The sequence below is a fragment of the Malaya genurostris genome, chromosome 1 (assembly GCF_030247185.1).
Source record: "Malaya genurostris strain Urasoe2022 chromosome 1, Malgen_1.1, whole genome shotgun sequence".
In the NCBI taxonomy this organism is placed as follows: domain Eukaryota; kingdom Metazoa; phylum Arthropoda; class Insecta; order Diptera; family Culicidae; genus Malaya; species Malaya genurostris.
In genome coordinates, this window is record NC_080570.1 from 16,643,174 (window position 1) to 16,667,289 (window position 24,116).

Genomic DNA, 24,116 nt, shown 5'->3' on the forward strand with positions numbered 1-24,116 from the left:
GACGATTTTTCCATAAAATTGCAAATACATCGTCTGTATTAAATCTAATTTTAGAAAAAAAAAAAGAAGAATTGGTGATGAAGTTTGTTGGTTTCATAACCAAAATCATCCACTCTGGAAAATTACTATGGAATGAAGACCAAAAATCACATATATCAGAGATAATATTGATTTTTGGTTACTTTTTCCAGACATGATTTTATAGTAACCTATGTTACTGTCATGACAGACTTTCAGTTTCATTAAAATTCCTTCGAAAAAAATTGCATTTACATCGGGGTTACGTTTTACCCCATCTTCCCCTATATGCAGTTTATTATTAACCATACTCAAGAAAACGATACAAAAATCGTTTCCCATCCTGGACAATCTGATTTGTTCGAGATCAAGGGGAACCTGGAGTATCGAGTGTGACTTTATCCAAATCCAAAATGATCTAATCCTGCCGAGTCGCGCGGCGGTTTGTCGGCGTATTGCGCGACCGGATCGCATAGAACAGAACCGCTAGTTTTTGGCGAATTTCGTCGTGATAGAAGACCGCACAGGCGGCGAACGTTCAACGTTCAGGTAGCGGCGCAATGTTCGTTGGTTGGATATCCGCGCGGCGCAGCATTTGCTTGCTCTGCTCCTCTTCCTTTGCGCCGCCCGTGTTGGTGGTGATGGCGCACCCCGCGTGTGTGCGTCGTCTTCGTTTTGTTTTCTTTTGTTCAGAACTCACATGTGATGATGGATCGGGTGGTGGTTTGTTTGTGTGTGCGTGCGAGTTTAAGCGAGTGTATGTGTGTGTTTTTAAATTTTAAGCGTCCGACCCCTTCATCGGCGGCCACCTCGGTATATCTCACCGTGCTGCAACAACGATACGATACGGGCGGACAGCGGCGGGTTGTGTTAGTGTGTGGGGTGAGTCTTCTTTTGCATGGTTTGCTTTGATAATTACATGGGGGACGGTTGACGGTGTGTTGGTCGTCATCGTCGTCGTCGTCGAGGTTGTTTTCGTGGTCGTCGTCGTCGTCGATATATATCGCATCATCTCGTCGTCTGGCAGAGAGCGAGAGTTCGATACGTGTTTTTTTCCCTGTGTTGTTTTTTTTCGGCTGTTCAGGAGAGTGAGAGGGGACCGACCGGCACACGTAGTAGTTGCTGTAGCAAATGGCAATTTACACTGTTTAGTTTCGGAAAAAACTTTTCTTAGTCAAGATACACGACCAGTTTGCTACGATCGGTTGATTTTGTGCGCTTTATGGATTGGATTGATTTGTGCGGTCCGCTTCTATTCGGTATTTCGGTGTGAATCTCCCAAACTTCAGAAGTTCTCGATCGGTCAGAAGTGCTCGAAATCAATTCGTTCGTTCGTTCGCGGTTCGCTTTTGTTCTCTGGATTAAAATCATTCGTAGGTTCTATCGAAAACGAGTAGGATAAAACAAAAATCCTCACGCGGAATCTCACTCGAAAAAAGTTCGTGGTTGACTTTTGGAGAAAACGTAGGAAAAGAAAAAAAACAGTGCGGTTTTAAATTCCCATCAGAGACGGTGTTTGTGTGATAGAAAGTAGTCAAAATTAATAAAATTGTGAAGAAGTTGTGCTGGAATCGTAGAATAAAAGTTCTGAAGCTGTCGTTCTCTGTTTTCATTCTACACCGGCTCGCGTAGTGCCACAGGTGAAGCTCACAAGCAGCAGCAGTGCGCGCTCCACACAGAAGCGGCGGAAAGGATAATTAATTAGTGTGTCCTGCCGGAGTTTCCCGAGTTCTAGGAGTTACCGTTTTTTTTCTCGAAATGAACGGAAAAAGTTGTGTAAGTTTCATCTGGACTTTTCGAGCGCGAGTAGTTATATTCGCTCATTTATCATAAAAAAAAATCTCGCGCGAAAAACTTTATCCATTTAGAAACTCGCTCCGCCACTTCCAGTAATTATTTCCCTTTTTTTTCAAATTTCAATTTAAAAATCATTTCACCATTCCTACCAGTAGCCAGAGCTATTAACTCTTCCACTTTCTAGTTTGTATTGTTCTTCTGCATAATAAACATTTCTTAAACCAAACGAAAAAAAAAAGGCCTTCCCGGGCAGGCTTGAAAACTTTGCGCTAGCAAACATAAAAATTTATTATTATTCGCCAGTTCGACTTACAAATCTTCAGCGACGACGCATAAAAGTACCTGTATCCAAAAAAAAAACAAAGAAAAAGAACGACTCATCCTCTTCAACAAATTATTACTCACCTGAAGGACCGGACCACGACGACGACGACGACGACGGGGCGCATGCTGGCTTTGCTTGCTCGGCTGTCAGCCGGTGGCCATCCGGAACCCTATCACAGGATCCTAATTTGTGCAATTCCCTTTTTAAACTTCGGTTCGTCGTTTGTTGGTTGGTTGGTTGGTTGCACCAAAAAGAACCTTCACCTCTCGCCGTAGTAGGCGAACATAAACATAATCAACACACGCACACATCCGTGCCTCAATCAACAAATAAGAGAAGGAAAAAAAAAGTTTAATAAATAATGCAGACGCGCGCTGCTGCTTCTCTACCATCATCAACATCATCATCTGCTCTGCTCTGCTCTCACGCACACACACGGTTCTGCTGCGGGAAGTCCGAAGTTAGAACGGACGGAACACAGGAATATGGGAAACGCATTTAGCGTCGTCGTCACCTGCGTGATCCACTATAGCAGACGAGTTCGCGCGTGCGTGTGCGTGTGTATGTGTGTGTTTCTGAGCGAAGAAAATCCTCCGGAAAATGCGATCCGATCAATCGAAAGTAAAAACCACATGCAGAGCCAGCACAGTCGCAACCTTTCTCCCGTTCTGTCTCTCTTTCTCTTTCCATCACTCACGAGCAGACGGACCGACCTACACATACATGAATGATGCGTGGACCGAGAGACGGTGGTGCGGTGGGCTGCTGCCAGGTCTCATCTTTTGTCTATTAAATTGCATAGATCGCGATATCGCGCGAGCTCAACAGGTTGCGCTTTTGTTCTGCTAAATGGTAGAACCACAGCCAACACACACACATACACGCTCAAGCGTGTAGACACACGCTGATCCAGCGGAAAATCCGTTCGTGTGTTGTTGTTGTTGTTCAGCGTGAAAAGTAAAGAAGCTATTGAAATGTCTTCTTCGTTCCTTTCGACTTTCGACCTGATTCGTTTTCCGCTTGATTCGGTTAAGTTCTGTAGACACCTACGTTTTTGTTTTTTTTTTTTCTTTTTTCTATCGGCTCTCTTCATCGATGTCGCGCACTGGCGGATGAACAACTGAGCAGTGATGTGATGATTTTTTGTTTCCTCTAATTTCAGGGGCAACTAAAGCAGCAAAATTTTCCATTTCATGAATGAAGCTGTTTTCATTCTGCTGCACTGTGGTGTGGGATTAAAACATTCGCAATTGAGCTAAATTTAACAACGTTTCAACCGAAACAGCGAGATGGCGCAAGTGAAGCGTGTTGTAATGGTGTTGATTATTAAATTTACACCTCTTAATTATTTTAATCGAGAAGTAAAACGTTTGGGTTAGTGAGAAGATCTGTAAGCCGGACTTTAAAAACAGTTTGAAGCGTCACGTGGGTGAATAGATGGAAAACTAACGGTTTCAGTTGACTTCCTTGCGGTATTTTGAATCTGAAAAAAAAACAATCATTCATTAGACCCTCCATCAATGGTTGGTCCACATTGAAAATTATGAATTGGACCACGTGATTATCAGATGTGTTCGTTATGTTTGTACCCTTTTGGAAAGAGACGATAATTTCAGATACTCCGTTCTCCTATCAGGGTTCATAATTGCTCCGTAAATAGGGTACTGATAATAAAACGTACACAGCAACTCCATGAGAAACTGATATACGATCCGATCCCTCAGAATTTCGTAATATTTGGAAGAATCGTTCTCCATCGAAAAATATTAGACCCGTGTTTCATTAGGATGATTATTTTCTTGTTAAGGTGGATCAAAAAATCGACTATTTTCGATTTCCTTAAAAAATACATTTTTTTAAATCATAACTTTTGAACCACTCGATCGATTCTTTACACTTATTTTTGGATATGCTGTCAATCAGTGTTTGTAGTTTTTTGGAAAAATACACGAATATTGTAAAGTTTTCATGGTTTGCGACTAATGAGCACGATGTCATTTAATTCTTTTTCTGAAAGCTGAAACCATTTTAAACAACATATCCAAAAATTTGCGATGTATGTTGTTTTGTTTTTTAGTTATAATTTTCTGAAAATATCAAGTTTTCATTGTTTCTGTTTTTTGGTTTAGTTATCTATAAAAAAATCCGAAATAAAAAAAACATACGTCGTCGTACCGTTGATTTCGAGTAGTGGCAAGAAGCAAGATCTGGCCAGAAAATAACAGGATCCTTATGGATTGAAGTCGTTTTTGTAAACATTCTTTGATGTATATTTCACTGTTCATTGAAGCAGTGGTGATGAAGGGTTTCGTAATCTTACCGCAGCTACAAATTGCTTGCCAGACCATAGCTTTCTTACCAAATTTTTCGACTTCAATCGATGTCTCGGACTGGTTTAACACTTGCCCTTCTCGCACCGTATAATATTGTGGTCAGTGTTTATAGTTTTTTGGAAAAATACTCGAATATTGTAAAGTTTTCATGGTTTGCGACTAATGAGCACGATGTCATTTTATTCTTTTTCTGAAAGCTGAAACAATTTTAAACAACATATCAAAAATTAGCGATGTATGTTGTTTTGAGTTTGAGCTACATTTTTTTGAAAATTTCAAGTTTTCATTGTTTCTGTTTTTTGGTTTAGTTATCTATAAAAAAAATCCGAAATAAATAAAACATACGTCGTTAATTTTTGAATATGTTATGTAAAAATGTGTCAGTTTTCAGAAGAAAAAAAATAAAATGGCATAATGCCTATTGGTAGCCAACCATGAAAACTGTTAAGAAGTTGTACAATTCACTTTATCGAATTCAAAACTTCAACTTTAAAATTTTTGAATATTTTTCTTACTGTAGGCATTTATTTACAACATATCTAAAAATTAGCAGAATCGAACGAGTGATTTAAAAGTTAAAAAAAATGTTGTTTTTGAAGAAAATCGAAAATAATCGATGTTTTTATCCACCCTAACGACGTAATGGTCACCCTAATGACAAAATAAAAAAATACGGGACTAATATTTTCCTATGGAGAACGATTCTTCCAAATACTACAAAATTTTGAGAGATCGTATATCAGTTTCTCATGGAATTGTTGTTGTATAGGGGAAGATGCTCGGTTGCCTGCACCTCACCGTAACTTTTGACAGAAAGCAGGTAGTGTCATTCCGACAAATGCCTTTTGTGTGTAATATGCAGCACGTTCTTTTTGTGCTGAATACCAAAGCAAAAAGACGTTTGTACTGCTGCGCCTAAAACAAATTTTAATTGCGTGAAATTCAACACAAAAGTTTTTTATGACTTATGAATATTTATGAGGTGAAATCGATCTATTTCGTGATTTAATACCGGATGCTATCAAAATTTTCGCAACCAAAGTTTTTTTCTAGTAATTTTCAAAATGTCTACCGATTTCGGTTACCGGCACCCCAAGGTGTTCAGTTACCGGTACCCTATTTTTATCGAAAAATCGCGAAAAATTGTCTGAAAAATAGAGATGCCAAGTCTGCCACCTTGACTGTAAATTATACAATTTCTTAGTTAACATATAAACCTTTTTTCGTCTAAAGACTTTTTACAGACTTTGGAAACTTCGATTGTTTGCAGACATTCGTCAGAAATTTCACGCTTTTGAAAATTGGCGCGATGTTTTCGTTCTTGCTAGCTTAACTTATTGTATTACCTGGCATCTTGGGTGATATGCAACACGTGGACAACTTGACGGCTTCAATACATCCGCCATATAAGTAAAAACTTTGGTTCTCTGGCTCTGTTAGCCATGGCGACTTCAAACAAATCGTCCAAGTCAAGGAAAATTAACTTCAATGCACTGATTAATGCCATTAAACGTTGCTTAGTGGATAAGAAGCCAAAAAATTCGACTGCAGCAACGTATTCAATCCCACGAAGCCAGTGGAAGACCGGCCTAATTAACACCAAAGGCACCACCATCCAAATCATTGGCCAAGAGAGTCAATGCGAAGTCAATCTTTTTCGAACTGTTGAATGGTTTCGGCTGCCAACACATGTTTTCTAAGATGTGCCTTCGTTAATGCCCAAAATTCCTCAATTTGTGTGTTGTGGGCAATTTGGTGGATTCATGTCTTTTGGGACGAAAGTCACATTTCTACCGTTGATTTCGAGTAGTGGCAAGAAGCAAGATCTGGCCAGAAAACAATAGGATCCTTATGGCTTCGAATCATGGGTTGAAGTCGTTTTTGTAAACACTACTTGATGTATAATTCGCTGTTCATTGAATCAGTGGTGATGAAGGGTTTCGTAATCTTACCGCAGCTACAAATTGCTTGCCAGACCATAGCTTCCTTACCAAATTTTTCGACTTCAATCGATGTCTCGGACTGGTTTAACACTTGCCCTTCTCGCACCGTATAGTATTGTGGTCCCGGCAAGGATTTGTAATCGAGTTTCACTTAGGTTTCGTCGTCCATGATTATGCAGTTCAAATTTCCAGCAAGAATCGTATTGTATAGCTTTCGAACCCTGATCTATGCTTCTTGTTTCGGACTACGTTTTGGTTGTTTCTGCTTTTTATAGGTTCGAAGATTCAAACGTTCTCTAGCACGAGGAACATTTGACTTCGAAGTGCCCAATTTTTTGGCCACATCCCGAACTGAAACCTTCTTCTTTTGCTCGAACGCCTTCAGTATACGTTTATCCAACTGAGGGTTAGCAGGACCTTTTTTTCGACTCGTTTTCGGTTTATCCTCAAAGGTGTTATCCTCACCGAACTTCCTGATTGCATTTCGCACGGCTTTTTCACTTACTCCTTCTATGTTTGTTATCTTTCTCAGTGACAGTTCGCGTTCTGTGCACCATTTGTATACAATTTCTCGACGTTGTTCTGCTGAAAGTCCACGCATTTCGAAACAAACTAATGAAAACGAATAAACAACTGCACAAATGGTTAGAGAAGAGTGTAAACAACATCCGACCCGAATGCGACGGGTATTGGTCGGGTTCGGGTCCAGAAAAAGATATGGTTGTTCGGGCCGAATTCGGGTTAAAAAATTTGGTCGGGAATTTTCGAAACTTTTTTCGGGTTCGGATCGGGTACGGGTGAAGATTTTAATTTTTTTTTATCGAATACGGGTCGGATTCGGGCTAGCAAGAAAAATTTATTTCGGATACGGGTAGAAGTTTTTTATTTTCGATCCGCAGGTACGGGTCGGGCTCGGGTTTCTCTACCACACAGTCGTTGATACAATTTCATTCTGAACCAGTTTCGCTGTAGGAATGATTTGGCCAACTTTCTGTTAGTGGAACTCAGTTTTGAACAATTTCATTTCCAGTAGCATTAAAGTAAAACCATAATACGAGCAGACTGTGGTGCCTTCCCTGCGTGACGAGAATTGATAGAAGAGCATAATCCCAGCACAGCACCAATCGTCTAAACGTTGATCTCGCTACTGTCTATTATGTCACAGTTCAAAACATTTGCATAACCCACAGCCACTCGCTCGCACACAGTTCATTTCCAACAGCGATACATTTTGTTTTTGTGAACGCTATTTCAACGTTTCACCACGTTTCAACGCGGAATGGGAGTCAATTTCGTTCCGCCGGGTTCTACCGGACGCACAAGTTCATAAAATTCAGTGCATCGTGGGGTGGGTGAGGAATTTTTATTGCTCTGTCGTGTCGCGTCAGTCGTTTCCCCATGCGGGTAAGAAGACGTGATGACAGCAAATTTGTGCTAACATTTTCGATGTCGACTTCTCCTATCGGGTCAAGATCTGGACTCAAAATTTTCACGGAAACCACCGCCATTTCGGTCGGTCATCACTTTCACCATCGGCTGGGGCGACCCTCGCCGTCTGCCGCCCGATCGATCATACGAAAATTAGCGATTCGAGGGTCATTCCCAAAGCCAATATTTGATGTGTGTCTGATCCATCGTCCGTCTACGAACGATGAGTTCTTGTGCAACACATGAAAGCAGTCGTTGCAGCGTGTCCAAATATACACCTCGGACTGCACTGCACTGAGGCTTCATTTATTTATGTTTGGTCGATTTTTTTTCTTTCTTTCTTATTTATTGGGCAGTTTATAGCCGTTCCTTCGCTACTTCTCGTTCGTTTGCCACTGGTCCGCTGCATGGGCCCAGACAGACACAATTGTGGTTATGCGTTTGGGTTCAATGCATTGTAAGGTCGAAAAAAAATGAAGGTCATTTTTCGAGAAGAAATATGGCTGAAACTTTCCGATAGATTGCAAGCGACTCGACAACGAGCCAATCACGTAATTGATACTCTACTTAGTCACCGATGAGCTATAACTGAAGCCAATGCACTGACTTGCCAAAACTGGATCCTGTCATAGAGCAGTTCATATCATCGGCGCTGACTGCGGCGATGGTGGCGGCCCTTGCATTCGATCAGTGCGCGAAGTGGTCGACTTCAACCCGGACCAGTTCTCAAAAGTGTTGCAACGGTGAAGTTCTAATTTTAAAACCAACTGACTGCGAACGGCAGGGACTGGCTACCGTTTCGAACAATTAATAAATTTTCCCATCCGACGACCACAGCAACAGTAAGAACCGTTCGTCCACCGAATCCGCCCACCACCGGGCAGCAGTCGTCGAGTCGCAAAGACGGCACAAAGAAATGCTTGTTCTGGCGATCGAAACGTTGCTAGTGCACGTGGAAATTGTCAACCCGAAAACCCGGGAGAAAGTGACTTTTTCCATGTATGCAACGGCGGCTGAGCTACTTCAGCTCTGGCGGTTGATATCCTACGACCTACGACGACGACGACGACGACTAGACTATGCCGGGGGCAAGTCGATCGATATTAATAGACGAACGTAGCCGTTGGGTGGCGTGGGAGTCACTGTGCGGTAGCTTCAATTGCCGGGAAAATAGGTGCAAATGATGCATGGTGCACCGTCGGTTTGGCGTAGGTTTCGTTTGGAACGCGGAGCGATTCACCCGACCCGAGGAGCTGGGTTTGGTGGAATCCGGCGGTGAACCGTCGCTTTGTGATCTATTGATCTTGCTAGTTTAAATAGAGATAATACCTGAGTCTAGGTTTAGATCTTGGCACTTCTTTTGGAATTCGTAATAATTATTTCGCGGTTGAGAGAACATTTTTATCATATTGTGATCGATGGAAGCAGACTTCCGTCATTTTCGAAATGTCTGCTTTTGGTTTTTACTATTATTCGATGTTAGTTTGCGATTCGGAGTGAAAGCCAGATGTCATAGACAAAGGCGCGAGATTGACATTAGACTGATGATTTTTACCTTCGATTTACAAAGAAGTACACTGAAGTCTTTTTTATGCGAATTAACGTACCGCATAAAAAACCGCATAACTCTGTACTCGGCACTCCGGGTTCAGGTTCAACTGGAACTTAGCGAGGCACCTTTCGCCGATGACAGCGCAAATAGGTGAATAATTTGTTGCTAATTAATTACGGTAATTTTGAATTTGTTACTCAATTTTTTATTCATTTTTTCAAGTACTTCGCTAAGCTTATTTGAAGTTAACGAAGTACTTTCCCCGAAATAAGCTTTAAAAACGAATCAAAACCCAATGGATAATTTGTTGCGTATTAGTTGCTAATTAGTTACGGTGTTTCTGAATTTGTAGCTCAGTTTAAATTAATTTTTTGGTGTACTTTCCTAAGTTTATATTAAATTAACGAAACAGCCCTCTCAAATAAGCTTAAAACAACTCGAAACCCATTGTATAATTTGTTACGGTAATTTTGAATTTGTCACTAATTTTTTTTTAATTTTATTGTGCACTTCGCTATATTCATATGAAATTATTAACTAAGTTATATTATGTTATGAGCTAAGTTCATATGAAGTTTTGAACTAAGTTCTTATTAAGTTAATGAAGCTCCCCTTAAAAAATTGAGCAGCGAATTTAAAACTACCGTAACCAATTAGAAACAAAAAAAAACCATTGAGTTTCGATTGGATTCCAAGCTTATTTGGGAAAGGTTCTTTGATAACTTCAAAAGAGCTTAGTTCAGTACTTACAAAAATAAAAATAAAAGATTGGGCAGCAAATTCAAATATAACCGTAACTAAATACCAGCTAATAAGCAACAAATCATCCACTGGGTTTCGATTTGTTTTGGAGCATATTTAGAAGGGGTGTTTCGTTAACTTCATATAAACACAAACTAAAGTATTCAAAAAAAGTTTAAAAAAAATTGAGCAACAAATTCCAAAATACTGTAACTAATTAGCAACAAATTGATTTCGTGTAAGCTTGACAATTAATTGAAACTAAGTGAATAATTTGTTGCTAATTAGTTGCGATGGTTTTGAAGTTGTTGCTCAACTTTTCGTTCGAGAACTTCATTAATTTCGTGTAAGTTCATAAGCGAAATACTCAAAAAAAAACTATAAAAAATTGAGCAGCCAATTTAAAACTACCGTAACTAATTAGCAACAAAACTATCCATTGAGTTTCGATTGGCTTCCAGGCTTTTTTGGGAAGGGTTCGTTGTTAATTTTAAAAGAACTTAGTTCAGTATTTACAAAAAAATTGAGCAACAAATTTAACAACTACCGTAGTTAATTAGAAACTAATAAGAAATAAATGATCCACTGGGTTTCGATTTATTTTGAAGCATATTTAGAAGGGGTGTTTCGTTAACTTTATATTTTATTTAAACTAAAGTACTCAACAAAAGTTTTAAAAAAATTGAGCTACAAATTCCAAATTACCGTAACTAATTAGCAACAAATTATTCATCTATTTGCGTAACCATCGGCGAGAGGTTACCTCGCTAAGCTAAGTTCATGATCATGTGTCATTCGACTGCGAACGCTTTCGCGATCGAGAAATACCCAACGATGTTTGGAGATACCGTTATCGGCAAGTTAATTGAGAGATGGAAGAATTTTTTTAGAAGAATCGGGAAATTTTGCCTCACCCATATTGCACTCCAAATGTGGCCCAATCTGACTACAACTTGTTACGATCAATGTAATAAATTTATTGGCTCAACAGATGAATTTTGAACGGGGTCCAATTCATCCGATTGGGACGGCTAGTTAATGAAAGGCAAGAAAAGGGAAGGTCTCAAGTGACTTCCTAACGATATAAAGTCAAATCGCATCTATCGCATTTAAATGTAAAGGTAAAACAGCTTATGACAGAACATCGATTGTGTGTTATTAAAACCTCAACACTGAACTAATCTTCCCTTCACTGATGGCAGTAGATCAGCGTTATTTATCACACCAATCCCGTGGAATGTGAGAGGCCAAACCCAAACCCAGAGAGAACGGTAGAATTCTTCGACAAAGTTCAAATGCAAAAACGACCTCGACGGTTGTCAACACTGCTTCTTGACCTTTTGTGCAAAGTATCCTTCAACAACAACAACAAAAAAAGAAGAAAACCCGTGGGGTGCCTTCGATCTATCGATTGCCGTTGTTGCTTCAAACCGACTGGCACTGAAGTCAGCATAAACCCGAACTTTGATTGGAAGAAGAGACCGGAATGAGAGAAGGAACGAAAAAAAACTGCGATGCCTATGGTTGAAATGTAAGAAAAAAAACTGAAAACAAATGACTCGCTGTCGCCATCGCCATGCTGTTGTTTTTGTTATTGCTGATGGCTGAAGTTTACAATAATTCTGTGACGACGAGCAGCCTTTCGTCCACCAACCACCTTCTGCGCAGCGATGCCAGATAGCAGTAGTGTCATTTCCGTAGATTGGAATTTTTCTCGGAAGCTCTCGCGGTGAAAAGCTTTTTTTTGCTCGCCAGACAAGACTAGTTTCCGTAGTTTTCCGTTGATAAATTTAAATTTCCGTACATTTCCGTAGAAGATGTTCGAATCCGTAGATCTACGGAGATTTCCGTAGATCTGGCATCGCTGCTTCTGCGTGCCAGCAGAGAGACTTGACTGACGCAGCTCTCTCGGAGTCACGCGGCCAGTAGGACCCACGTTGTTGTTGTTGTGGTGGTGGTGGTGCTGCTGCAGTAAATAAAAATATCGCTGATTAAAGTAAATATTTAGAGAAGGCACATTAAAAATATTGAAACTCGCACCGTCGTCCTCCCGAACGGTAGACAATAATGCTGCTTTTATTACATTTTGCTGCCTGCTGATCCAACAAACACCGACCTGGTGCTCGTCTGGTGGTGGGTAGGGGAGTCTCGTCTTGCATCGATTGTCGGATCCTGGCTGTCAGCTGAGAAATTCCGAACGACGGGACGACACCTCTTAGCCACCACCACCACCTTCGAATCTTTGGTGGGAGGCACAAAAAAATTTTTTTTTGCACGGGCTACCAGTGCAAACACATGCCATGACACATGTTCTGGTTTCTAAGCCAGAACCACCGCCTCCACGACAGCTAGCCGGTTGTAAATCAACGGAAAAACTGTACCAACGGGATACTGCGGCGGCCGCCTCCTGGGCCCCGGGTGGTTAGTGTTTACATGAAAGGAACCGTGGTCCAGTGTTCTAATGGAAGCAAATGTACATTCGCGTGTGTGTGTATGTGAAACAGAAATTAATGTTGTAATTACCTGGATGCCAGTGCAAACGCTGCTGCTGCTACTCGGCTGGTTTATTGTTTTCCGACAAATGTTTTAGCGAGAAATTACACGGAATAGCGTGCTGTGCGATAGTGTCTCCATCGCTTTTACGGGAAAGGGGGGCTGTGAAACGACGAGAGGAAATATTATGTTTAGATTATTAAATTGACGTGTATGGCGGTGATGTAGGCCAGGTATCACCAGGGAAGCTAATGGGAGCTGGAATTCACCGGGCGCAAGGTGCCCGGGAACGGGGCGAGTATTTTCGGATCTTGTGACAGACCTGATTTTATTGCTTGGCTCTGGCATATTTTCCAGAAATTCTACTGTTCATTATATGTGAGTTGTAAATGTAAATTTTCGACTTTTCATCTGAGTCATAATTTTTAAGTTGATGAATCCGTCACTCAATCTGTAAATTCTCATTATGATTGTTTTTATAACCAGATCAAATTTCGCCCGAATTGTGACATATTACAGCACATTATTAATTCAATATATTTGTTTATATTTGATGTGGAATTCTGTCCGAAATGTGCAGTAATGAAAGACTCTTTCCAATGGAATCGTGCCTGTTTGCATAATAAAAACAGTAAATATTGTTTTTATCCTTGTTTAGCACTTGTTGCTCAAAACAATTCTAAACTGAAAATAAATCACGATAATAGCTGGTGTTTCACACTTGGAAACATTAATGAGGAACGATCACGTGTTTCTTGGTCCCAAATAAGCATCTGTAAACCAGATAACCAGTCTTATGACCCTGAGAACCGACATTTTCTCACCGACCCGTCTTTGATTCTTCAGTGTCTAGCAGTTTAAATTGAACTATTTGAGTACCACAGCAGCTCAGCATGCATCGCTAGACAGACGTGAATGTTAAGCACTTTTCGAAAAGTGGCTGACCGATCAAACGAAGCAAAATGAGCTGGTAGTCGGATGGAGCCAGATCTGGTGTGTAAGCTGCATGATCAAGCTCTTCCCGTGGGATCGCAATGGAGGCATTTTGACTTGTGCGACGATGTGCATTGCCGTGGAGTAAAATCAGTAAATTTTATGTAATTCTTTATATTCCGGTCGGTTTGTTTTTAACAAATGCTTGGTTCAACAAATTGTTCATTTGCTGTTGGTACGCCCCACGACAATTTCATTAGGTTTCGGCAGCTGGAAGTAGATCCCTCCGGTCTGGACGCACCACACACCTCTTCGAACTTTCGAAACCGTTGGAACGCCATAAACTTGTACTCGGAACTTGAAAAGCAATAGCATAGCGTGCTTATTCTCAAAATTTGATTTCTACAACGACATCTTCGACGCACTGATTGCTAGATTTTTTTTAGAAATCGTCAACCCATTTTCTACTATCTCTACAACGAAATGAAATGATTCCTACCCAGGTAACCGACAAGCACATACTAATGCCGCATTTTGACTGCAAATAATCGTCAATTGGCATTTCAATCGCTCTGGAGACTGAACAAGGGCCGGTTTTGACAAAATATGCGGCTCTTCATAGATAATGCCTATTTATGACTAGTCTGCATTCTAAAAGCTGATTTTTGATTGATTGACAACATATGAGTTTTCAGTTTGCAGATATAGAGCTATATGAATTTTTGGTGCTTATAACAGGCTATTTTACTGCCATTATTAGCGCTTATTGGTTACCTGGATATGCTTTACCAACAGCAATCGTGTCGAGGCTCAGAGATGGTACTGATGTCACAAACGAAAAAAAAACTACTACTACTCCATTCCATTTAGAACTGCGCTCTGCTTTGATGAGTCGAAGACGAACCGCAAAGGCTTCAAAAAAATGTAGTGTAAGATACGATGGGGTAAAAAGCCAGTTTTGTATTCGACGCGTTGTAGAATGAGAAGCCCCGGGACTAACATTTTTTTTACCGTGAAAACTTTATTCTTCAGTATAATCTCCATCTTGATCCATCGATCCTACAACATTTTGATGCCCTTTGAAAGAAAAGATTTGTCAAGGCCTTCGAAATAGGATTCCGTTTCTGCAATGACCTCAGCATTCGACGGAAATATTTTTCCCTGGAGAAACCTTTTCAGGTTTGAAAAGAGATAATAGTCGCTGGGGGCCAGGGCTGGAGAATACGGGGGATGGTGGACCAATCCTTTTTCATTGAGGACCTTTTAACCGACTGGTGAATGGTGGGTCCTTAAACCCTGTGTCTGAATCTTTGAGCTACGAATTTTATTTAAAACTTTTTTTGAACAATTCGTTCGGTTATTTTATTTTGTATTTGAGAGGCATAATACTAAAAAAAAATAATTTTCGATCTGGCTGCATTGTGTGAAGTGACTATTTTGCCCACCCTGTTACTTGATTGTTTTCCCCACACTTCTATTTTGCAGTCAAAATCGCGTTGCTTCGAAAAAAATACGAAAGTTGAAAAACCAATTACAGTTTTGTGTTTTACACGATTGTCTGCTTAAAAACCTTTTTAATCCACCCAGAGGTGTAATGATGCCTTTCTCATATTACTTATATTTTCAAAAACATCACTAGAAGATTCTGTCATGATTTTTTTTCTCAAACTTGAATAAAATAAAAAAAAACTTTCTTTGATACAAAATACCATAATCTTTTCAATTTGAAAACAGTTATGTCAAGTTTATACCGATTTAAATGCGGCAAACCTGCCCGCTATACAAAATTAAATAAAGCAAAGCGCTGTGTACTAGACGATGGTGTTTTCTTCTTCCGTACCAGCACCAGTTTGAAAGTTTTGTTACTCATCGCCCAATGGTTTCGGAACACGATGTCGGATCTAGATGAAATTGCACAATATTTTTTAAGCCAATGAGAGTTTTAATTTAAATTATGATTTGTCAAAATCGATTTAACCGTTGCTGAGAAATCGAAGTTTCCGTTTTTATAGCTCTTCTGCACTATTACCGGTACTTTCGGAAACGGAAACCGTTGACTAATAGTCCCAAAGTAGATTTATTTACCAACTATCCAACAAGGTCTGCCAACTAGATGAAATTACTAGTAGATTTTATGAAAATGTGCACCCCGTTTCGCCATCTCTTGTGAACAGATAATCTTAAAAATGAAAATTTTCCACCTATCGCTCTGTAATACCGGCACCGGAAGTCTCGGATCAGGATTAACTTTTCGAGAATTTTTTAAAAAATTTCAAGACCTTTTATTTGCGTCTTAGTTTGTAAAAATCGGTTAAGAAATTTCCGAAGGAATTGTATGCGCATTTTCTCAACGATTTGCACATGTAACTCCGGAACCGGAAGTCGGGTCGGGATAAAAATCAATAGCGATCTATGGAACCTTAAGACCTTTCATTTGAATCTGAGTTTGTGAAAATCGGTTTAGTCATCTCTGAGAAAATCGAGTGACATCATTTGTCACATACACACAGATATACATGCATACATACATACACACAAACATACATACACATACATTTTGTGGCGCAACGAACTGAGTCGAATGGTATATGACACTCGATCCTACGTTCAAAAGTCGGTTTTCACAGTGATAGCGTATCCTTTCTGCATGAGAAAGGCAGAAAAAAACTGATGAAACGATCTGGTCATCATAAGTTACAAAAGATGTTTGCTTCCATGAGCCACCTTGTCCGAACCCGACATACGAGGGCATAATCTGCTCCTATCTTCAATCTGCAGGGCACTACTATTCATTTTCGAATATTCCTAATTTTTGTATTTTTGACACTTAACACTCAACAATATTTTCGATTACACTGAATTTTTCATACAGTTTTTTCTTGTGATATTTTAATTATACGATTTTTTATCCAAATTTTCAAAATTATATTTTTTATGCGGATTTTCGAAGTAATGCTATTTACTAATGCGAATTTCTGAAGTCATTTTTATGTCAAATGTACAAACTTAATTTCGTTCGGTAACTCTTGCCTTTTTTGACGAGTTTTGAACAGCCGAAATACCGAATATTTCCATTCTACTGATATATCAGCACAAATGAACATTTGTTGACAGCAGTACCTCAAGGTACCGCAGTGATAAAACGTGAATTTTACCGATAAAATCACCTACCGAGATTTGAACAGCTGAGGTCGGTAATCCAATTTAAGTGTGTATGGTTAAGGTTTTTTCAAAACTGGAACTGATGAAATTATTTTTTCTATGATGTATTAGAAATGCATGACTAAGTAATCAGAACAAATTGGCTCAAGTGGCATGTTCTCCTTGTTATTTAATTTGACTCTCTGGAACTTGGACAACTTTTTAATCTCAGAATCCTCGAGTGGACTTTTTTTTTGGGGGTAACACTTTCGCGCTACTGTGTTTGTAGTACACTGAGGTCTTTTTTTATGCAACTTTTTCATGCGAATTTTCAGAGTTATGCGTTTTTTTTTTATGCAAAATTTCAGAGTTATGCGGTTTTTTTATGCGAAGTTTCAGAGTTATGCGGTTTTTTTATGCGAATTTTCAGAGTTATGCGGTTTTTTATACGTTTTTTTATGCTCGAAACTCGCATAAAAAAAGACTTCAATGTATTTGTTGTGCAGTATCAAACATATCGTTATTTGTGTCGGAAAAATCGTATTTGCGGGCAGCGTTACTTTTTTTAATCGTTTATTTATACTCGGATTTAACCTAGTTGGGGTCGTTCGCCGGGCAGCGTTACTTCTTTACTTTAATATGAGGAGAAAAGTCGCAACGAGTCACCTTATTTCAGTGGAAGTATATGGTAAATATGCTCTCACTGAACAAATTTTGCAGAAAATTGTTTACGGGGCTCAAAAATGAAGATTTTGACATGTGAAACAAGGCTCGATCCCACTGTGCATTTAGCGGAATCAAAAAATGTCTGCTTCATGAAAATGCAAGACCCCATGTTTCAAAAGTCATCAAATTTGATTTGAAGTTGCTAAAATGGGAAGTTCTGTGCATTCGCCATATTCACCGGACATTGCCCTTTCCGATTACCATTTGGTCCATCGATCCATCTATTGTGCATGACTTGTCAGAGGAGCACTTCGAAAACATATAAATGACCAAATGGTAATCGGAAAGAGCAATGTCCGGTGAATATGCGGATGCACAGAACTTTCCATTTCAGCGATTTTAAATCAAATTTGAAAAACATTGAAAAATTTGTTTTAATTTCTCCAAATGCACTTCAGATAAAGATTGTTACTATACCAAAAAAGGGGGCCATTATGATATTCTCATTATAAATCGTGAAATTTTGCAAAAATTTCTTCGATATAATTCCAACACTCGATAGTTTCGTTAGGATCGGTTCAGACAGCTCTGAGAAAAGTGGCTGCATATTCTTTTCATTTCTTTCGCACTTCTCACAGTTTTGCACAGTAATTCCGGAACCGGAAGTGGGATATCGATGAAATTCAGTACTATTCCGATCATCAAGCCGTAACAAGTTTTTAACAAAACGATGTTTTCGTTGCAAGTGGTAATATAAGACTGGTTTTGTTACCAGGTAAATTATCAAAATTTTCTAACAAATATCAAAAAGAAAAATAGTTCAGATACGATATGTTGACCGGGAGGCTACGGGACTTGAACCTTGAAAGCTGGCGAAAATTGATTCAGCCTTCTCCGAGAAAATTGAGTGCCAAATTACTCGTCCGGACTCCAGTTCTGGTAGTGGTGGTCATAAATTCTATAATGTAACTTGCATAAGCTTTTTCATTAACGAAAATTTCGTTTTGCATTGGTGCAAAATTTGAAAGTTCGATTCAACGAAATGACCCTGAATTTTTTAGGTGTGAACACAGAATTTTCACCACCGGAAAACATGAATATGCAGATGCAATATTTGTCGAGATTCATGTATGTGTTACATCATCTATAGTAGCTTACCCGTTCCTCAGGGAGGTGATTTGTAACCGTAGAAATTCTTACTATTACTCACTGATCCGAGTGTTACCTGAACTGTTCTTTTTTAATGATAATTGTTTCCGATAATCTGAAAACCCACTACAATTTCCACATTTCTCCGGAACTCGATTACGCTTATGACAAACTCGGCACAAATAAACCCATCAATTAATGCCCATTTCGATTGTCAGGATCATTCACCAATGGGAAAAATTATTTCCAATAAAATTACCGGCTACCGTTTTGCGACGTACGATGAACCAAGCCGCGTCGGTTGGTTTCGGTCGGGCCAATTTTATCGATTTTCCTAATCTAGTACCGATCGGAGGCTTTCGGGACACCCCCTGGGTTCCATGACCGTGTGCTGTCCGTTTTAACCACACCCGGTTCCTCGGTTGGAACGTTCCGAGTTCCGAGGTACATTTTATTGACATTCAAAACCGGAGCAACAGTCAGTGCCTACGCCGTTCGTTCGTTTGTTCGTCCGCGGTGGTGGTAGGATGTGGGGAAACAAAACCCATACACACACATACACGTGATGTGTTTCGATATCTCGCGATGATGGGTTATGTGGCACACGTCATAACACTAAATTTTTGACGAATTATTTGCGGCTGGGTGGTTGGTTAGGTGCTCGGGATTAGGCAGCAAACTAGACATGCGATGAAACACGCTCAAATAATAATACAATTCGCTGAATAATTCATCGTGCCTCAACACCCCTTCATCCGTCTTCGTCCCATCGTCCATCGGCTGGTGGAGCCATGGTCATGCAGGCCACTATTTTGACAACTTCAGCAGATTATCAGCTGAAAAGAGGAGTTTCAAATTCACCGAGCTTACAGTTGGATGGTAGATGAAATTGCACGGATGGCAGTTTTCCGAACGTGGTTTAGCAGGAGGCGCGTGAGTCGACCTTCCAAACGGCGGCAGATTTCCTACAGTGCCAGGATTGTGCGAAAAATTTTCGCTGACACTGCTGCTAGATGGAAATACGTCGAATGAGCGGTGTAACGCTTGGGTGAGTCTCAAATTTCCTACTTCTCACCGGCGTCGTCGTCGGCTGAAGCAATGTTTGCTCAGTTATAGTCCAACTGGTTAGCAAGCCACGAGCTAATAACTGAACGACACATTGTCGTATTTAGGTGAGTTTGTGTGCGAGTCTGTCTGTTTGTGTTAAGGCGGAACAATGCCGAAAATGATTAACAATTCTGGCTCTCGTCGTTCCTCCCAACGCAGTCCTCGTCTACAATTTTAGTTATTTTCAGTTGCTCATATGTGACGCAACTCGCGCTCCAGTCGTTGATTAGACCGCCCGACTGAGCTCAACAGATGATGAATTTCCAGCGAAATATGGAACCGAACCCGGTGTTGGGGAGGAAGGGATGGGGCTCGGTTGGAGCGAAAACAATCTCACTCGACACACTCGTCGGAAAGTTGCCGAGTTTGGTTTATACACATATCAAAATATGTTCAATATTTATTTAACAATATCGCACCAACTGGAACCGCTTACATTAGGTTTTGACTACAGGCTGGCAGGCAGGCAGACTGTTATTATTCTGTTATTCTTTGATCGTTTCGATAAGTCGCAAGATTCAACCACGGCTCCCTGTCGACGTTGGTAGGCATCGACCCGGGCCCTAAAATCAAGAGTCGAAAATCTCCGATAGCATCGCAGAACGACGCAGAACTTTATTGTATAGTTGTTTGTGCGGTTGGCAGAACAGAACTTCTTATTGTTTTTTTTCGTTCCTCCAACTCAGGCGAAGCCAAGTTCATTGGCACTGCCACGGATGCCCGTTGCTGCTTGCTCTGTCTGTGGCCATTGTGGTGTGCATCATTCGCCTGGAATTGGCGAATTAGCACTCTACCGAAAGCGAGACGATACGATGATGTTCCCGCGTCCGATGTTTCGTCAGTCGGTTGGATAGGCAGCGATGGCAGATCTACGGAAATTTCCGTACATCTATGGCTTTACGGAACCGTAGATTGCGAATTTGACCATCAACATAGCCAATAAATGTTCAACCTGAAAAGATACGGAAAGTTTAAACTGAAATCGGATCATTTTCGCTATTTTTCTTTTTGAAGTGGAAAATAAAAATTCGGAAAATAAATCCGTACAAACACACATTTTCGATAACATTACACTCGCTGGTTGGAAATACTGCTACGCATCGATTCGTATAGATAAAAGTGTATAATTTTATATTTCTTCCCGATTCGTCTTCGACTTGTCAGTCCATTGGCAGCTTATGTCGAAATGCTAATGTCACCTCGTGGTTCAATATAACCCGTTCACCAAGCGTAAGGGTAATGCTATTTTCAAAATAATAATTATTATATTTCTTGACCTGCTAAACGAAAAAAACATGCGACGACTTTCTGTACTTCCTCAAGTAGTAATTATCTGGGGTTTTAGTACCTTTTGGGTGTTAATAAGGCTAGTGGGTCATATATCGATTTTGAAACGACCACGGTTCCGTTTGTGTTTGTTGAGTCGATTTTATCTCTCTCTCCTTTTTTCCGAATGCTACCAGGACACTAAAGCGGATCAAATGGCGGACTCATTGAATCGGACTGTGTTTCACAGAAAAGTATTAGACTTAATTTTAATCGCGACAACATATTTATTTTTATGAACTAATCGTATCTAAACTACATTATTTAGACTTCCTCACAGTATATTTACGATACAACCCTTAAAAGTCGAGATATTTGATGAATAAGTAGTGGTATGCCATTCCAAGCGTTGCATTTTTCAGTCAGAAAATAATCCCATTCGAGCGGTATACTCAACGAACCATTCTGAAAATTTCAAAAAATACACTGAAGCCTTTTTTTATACGGATAATACGTACCGCGTAAAAAAACTGCGCAGAAAAATCCGCGAAACTTCGGAAATTAGCGTAAAAAACGCAAAAGAAAAAAATGATGCCGAATGTATTCGAAATGCATGAAGTGTCAAAATCTGGTGTAATCTCAAAAAAAAATTGAAAAATATCGACTCATCATGCAAAAATTTCGAGAAATCGGAAATCGAAAAGTTTTGTTAATGCCAAATGTCTTAGAAATGCATGAAACGTCGACATCTGGTGTAACCTCAAAAAATATTTTGTCGTGAATACGACTTAGTTTACTATGAGGCGCCTTTTCAAAATGTACCCTCTGAGGAAGTGATAAGTTTTTGATCGTGAATATCTCTTGTTGTATCTAACAAATTTTATCATATGATCACAATTTTATGATAAAATTTTCAGTTGTGTGACATCTGAAATAAATCAAAATTAAACTTTTCTGAAATGTTTGGTATAAACGAGTATCAATAATTCATAAGGCGCGTTTGCTTTTCTCGTATTTTTAAAGCTCATAGCTCATTGATCTGTGAAAGGATTTATATAATCTAACTACCAATAGAATCGAAATTTTTCAACCTAAACGTGTATAACAAAAGCATTGAAGTATTTCAATAGTACACTATTGTAAAACCTGTCTCATTTGACCCATGTCAACACCAGCCAATCAGAACGCGTTCTGAGGAAGAAAACAAAATATCTGCTGCTGTACAACAAATCGTTCGAGAAAAATGGTCCTTCTGAAAGGCAGGAATGAATCCCGTACAACATCCAGATAGTTTCTTTAAATGAAATGCAAATCCGAAATGAAATAATCGACATTAAAATTCTATATGTTGCTATTTTTATAGCCGTTAGGACCACCCATTAGTGAAAAAGCTACAAACGAAATCACGTAAAAAGAATCCTCTTAACAAAAATTGGATCAGTTTGGATTATATCGTCACTGCGAGCACATGTATTATGTGTCGTTTGCAAAGCTAATATCGCTTCCGACAAGAGCGATTACGTCACAGCTGCCAGTCGTTTGCATTGGTGAAAAAACAACGAAAAGGAGACAACGGTGGAGAGCATCACACAAAATCAGCCGTTCTGATGGCTCTAAAAGTTTTCTGAAGAACTATTAGGATTTCTTTTTCGCAAATCCTCAGTTTAGTGCAAATCTAGAACAGTTTGATTAGATTGGTGCACTTTTCGCTGTGTGAAATTCACAATAATCGAGATCAAGTGAAGCCTTCTTTGTTTTTGCGAAAAATGTGAAAAAGGGGAATGCTTGCATAATGCATTCAATTGATCAACTAATTGATATTCGAAAGTGTTAAGGAACATGTCAGTTGTTTTCGTATTCACGACATCCAGTTATGTCTCTGACATTACCCACCCGCCTTTCTTTTTTGAAAAAAAAAGTCAGAGGGGACTTAACAAAAATTCTGGATAACACTAGATTTTGACATTTCATGCATTTCATTATTTTACTAGCATTTATTCTTTTCCTAGCCTTTATAGTGACTTTCCCTAACAGAGACGACACTTGGGTATACAGAAGTTCACTTTGGCATTTTTTATAGCATAGACGCATTACTATTTAAACAAAGCCATTTCATTAATCTAAAATTAGTATTTGCATTATGTGCGATTCGGTAATGCCTCAGAGAGGGTTACTGAGTTGATCTGCAAGTCGACCTTCTGCAAATTTATGGTATACGCCACTCACTTCGCACGAGAGGTAAACATTCGTCTGAAGTCTACTTCGCATTCGAGAAAAACACTGGATGACCTTGATCACCGAGTGCTGGATGATCGTGATCAGCACCTGTAATTACCTAAACGTTCCTTTTCAGGGAATGCAAAATTCTAGAAGTATTTTAAAAAGGGTATTTCGCCTAGATACTAATAAGTATAGCTGCATCACTAAAATCTGCTACCTGACTATTAAGAACAAAAATTCACAATGATTTTGACACATAGTTGTGTAGTCCTACGTCAACAGTTCGAACAGCCCCATTGGGATAACCCTTGTAGTTTATTAACTACTATTGGACTCACAATTATATAACTCGCTTCCTTCTCTATGACTCGATGTTGTCATTCGGAAACCTATTACACCTAAATGCCATGGAAAATCCATCAATTTTAGGAATTTTCTTCATTGCTCCTTACAAATCTTTCAATGAGACTATTTAAATAGATATAGAAAGGTATTATCACAACACCAGGTGGATTAAAAAGGATTTTTAGTGGTTTAAGTTGAACCACTAGATAGCATTGGCAGTTCAACATGAACGGCTAATGCATTGATTAGTCGAAGACGAAACATAAAACTAGCAGAATGTTCTGCAGACTGATTTGGAAAGTCAGATTCCTTGCTAATTTATATTAAATTAGAAAAAAGCACTCGGAAGTCAATATAAAAATTGTCGGAATACTTCATATTCAAGTGTTTTTGAATGACTATTGAAAAATCACGTTTTAGGCTTGAAAGTCGATCCTTTGAAACTGATTGTAACCGTTGGAAATCTTTTGAAATCCATTTAATTTCAACCCCACTTCATTTTGTTTTCTAGGTAATGATTTAGCAAGGCATCTGTAGTTGTTGATTTAATCACACGTAGATCTAGAAGTTTTCTGGAGTATACAATACTGTTAGCGCTTCGTCTAGAAAGAACGAAGATTCAAGTGCTTTCTAAACTTTTTTCGTCCGGTTAAAAACTG

At 39.4% G+C, this 24,116-nt stretch overlaps 1 protein-coding gene across 6 annotated transcripts in view; it reads left to right on the top strand.

Moving 5' to 3' along the window:
• LOC131433671 (polypyrimidine tract-binding protein 2) overlaps positions 1–24,116 on the top strand; it is a 728,003-nt gene that overhangs the window by 122,253 nt on the left and 581,634 nt on the right. For 3 of the 6 annotated variants that reach the window (XM_058600240.1, XM_058600215.1, XM_058600225.1), the window contains exon 1: positions 1,190–1,794. The exons of the other annotated variants lie outside the window; for them this stretch is intronic. Coding sequence is in view for 2 of the 3 variants with exons in the window: in XM_058600215.1 (XP_058456198.1) it covers positions 1,777–1,794 (18 nt within the window). In the remaining variant the exon portion in view is untranslated. Of the gene's footprint in view, positions 1–1,189; positions 1,795–24,116 lie in introns of those variants that run through there. 6 annotated transcript variants of the gene reach the window in all.